At 34.9% G+C, this 1,881-nt stretch overlaps 1 protein-coding gene across 1 annotated transcript in view; it reads left to right on the top strand.

Annotated features, from left to right (window-relative positions):
• LOC106471223 overlaps positions 1-1,881 on the top strand; it is a 35,236-nt gene that overhangs the window by 24,987 nt on the left and 8,368 nt on the right. Inside the window, exon 4 of the mRNA XM_022400854.1 lies at positions 1,179-1,232. Coding sequence (XP_022256562.1) covers positions 1,179-1,232 — 54 coding nt within the window. The remainder of the gene's footprint in view (positions 1-1,178; positions 1,233-1,881) is intronic.

Here is a 1,881-nt window from a genome sequence, read left to right as displayed (position 1 = left end):
CGTCGTAAAAATAGACTGATCTGAGGGAATTATCTGCTAATAAAGTTGAAGTTAAAAAGGGCGTCTAGTAATATACTTGAAGTTGGTGAGGGGGCTGTCTGCTAATAAAATTGAAGTTAAGAAGGGCGTCTAGTGATATACTTGAAGTTGGTGAGGGGTTGCCTGCTAATAAAATTGAGTTAAGAAGGGCGTCTAGTGATATACTTGAAGTTCATGAGGGGGTTGTCTGCTAATAAAGTTCAAGTTAAAAAGGGCGTCTAGTAATATACTTGAAGTTGATGAGGGGGGTTGTCTGCTAATAAAATTGAAGTTAAGAAAGGCGTCTAGTGATATACTTGAAGTTCGTGAGGGGGTTGTCTGCTAATAAAGTTGAAATTAAGAAGAACGTCTAGTGATATACTTGAAGTTTGTGAGGGGGTTGTTTGCTAATAAAGTCGAAATTAAGAAGGGCGTCTAGTGATGTACTTGAAGTTGGTGAGGGGTTGTCTACTAATAAAGTTGATGTTAGTTGGAGCGAGTATCTACTGTTCAAGTTGACGTTAGCGAGGGAAGATGTATCTATGATAGTGTGAAAAAGGGCATGTAAAAAGGTATTTTAATGAGGATATATAATAATACAGGCGACTGATTAATATTAACCTCTGATCAAAGTGAACTACCTACATAAATCAGAACCAAATATTAACCATTAATGAATATAATGAATTTAATATATTGTTCTCACTTTGTTACTTATAAAGATTTAAAGTAATTGTTTCATCAGTTGGGTACCCTCGTTGACAGCTATGTTTTCGGCCTTAATCCCAATAATATCTCACAAGGTTCAGCCAGTTTAGGCGATTTAGGTTAGCCCTAAATTCATATACTAAGCAAACATTGCAAAATAATCCTTATAATAAGAAATGATAAAAAAAAATGATATACTATATATTCTCTAATCAATACTTGTCATGAAAATAAAATTAATGGCAAAATATACTATAACTTAGTTACTACGGTCGTATGTTGAAAGATGTTTCTCTAACGTATTATGTAGCTTCTAAGTAGATAAATATTTATCTTATTAAAAAGATTATCTAAAATTTAGACTGTAGGTTAAGCAGATTATCAAAAATACAACGGTTTTTTTTATAAATTGCAAGAAAAATAAAATCTGAAAGTGACTTTTTTTTTTGCAGCACCAGTTCAAAAGTACAAGCGGAAATCACACGATTGGGAAACACCAATGAACGGTATGTGATTTGTTCACACAGGAAAATCGTACATAAAACAGTAGACACCTTACTTATAATTGTATTGGCATTTTGTAATTATGGCAAAGCTACTGAGGCCATGTGCCGTCTTCCCTACTTTTGAACTACTGATCTGAGAGAAAAAGGCAGCCAGTTAGTAATACCCTACCACCCACCATGAAAGTTAACGGATTGACTGTCACTCTTATAACACACCCAAAGCCTAAGTTAGGGAAATGGTCTGTGGCATCGCACGGATTCGCACCCTACTCGAATTCTAGAGCTGTATCACAGGGACAAGAATCAGACGACGACTTATTTACCTTAATGAAGTAATCTTGATGAGTATCACTAAACGACCTTCTTAGTTTCAACTTTATTAGCAGACAACTCCCTCACAATCTTGATGAGTATCACTAAACGACCTTCTTAGTTTCAACTTTATTAGCAGACAACTCCCTCACTAACTTGAAGTGTATCACTAGACGACCTTTTTAACTTCAACTTTATTAGCAGACAACTCCCTCACAATCTTAATGTGTATCACTAGACGACCTTTTTAACTTCAATTTTATTAGCAGACAACTCCCTCACAATCTTAATGTGTATCACTAGACGACCTTTTTAACTTCAATTTTATTAGCAGACA

Source organism: Limulus polyphemus, unplaced genomic scaffold, assembly GCF_000517525.1.
Source record: "Limulus polyphemus unplaced genomic scaffold, Limulus_polyphemus-2.1.2 Scaffold111, whole genome shotgun sequence".
Classification (NCBI taxonomy): domain Eukaryota; kingdom Metazoa; phylum Arthropoda; class Merostomata; order Xiphosura; family Limulidae; genus Limulus; species Limulus polyphemus.
Note: the sequence above shows the minus strand (reverse complement) of the source record. Positions and strands in the feature narration are given on the sequence as shown.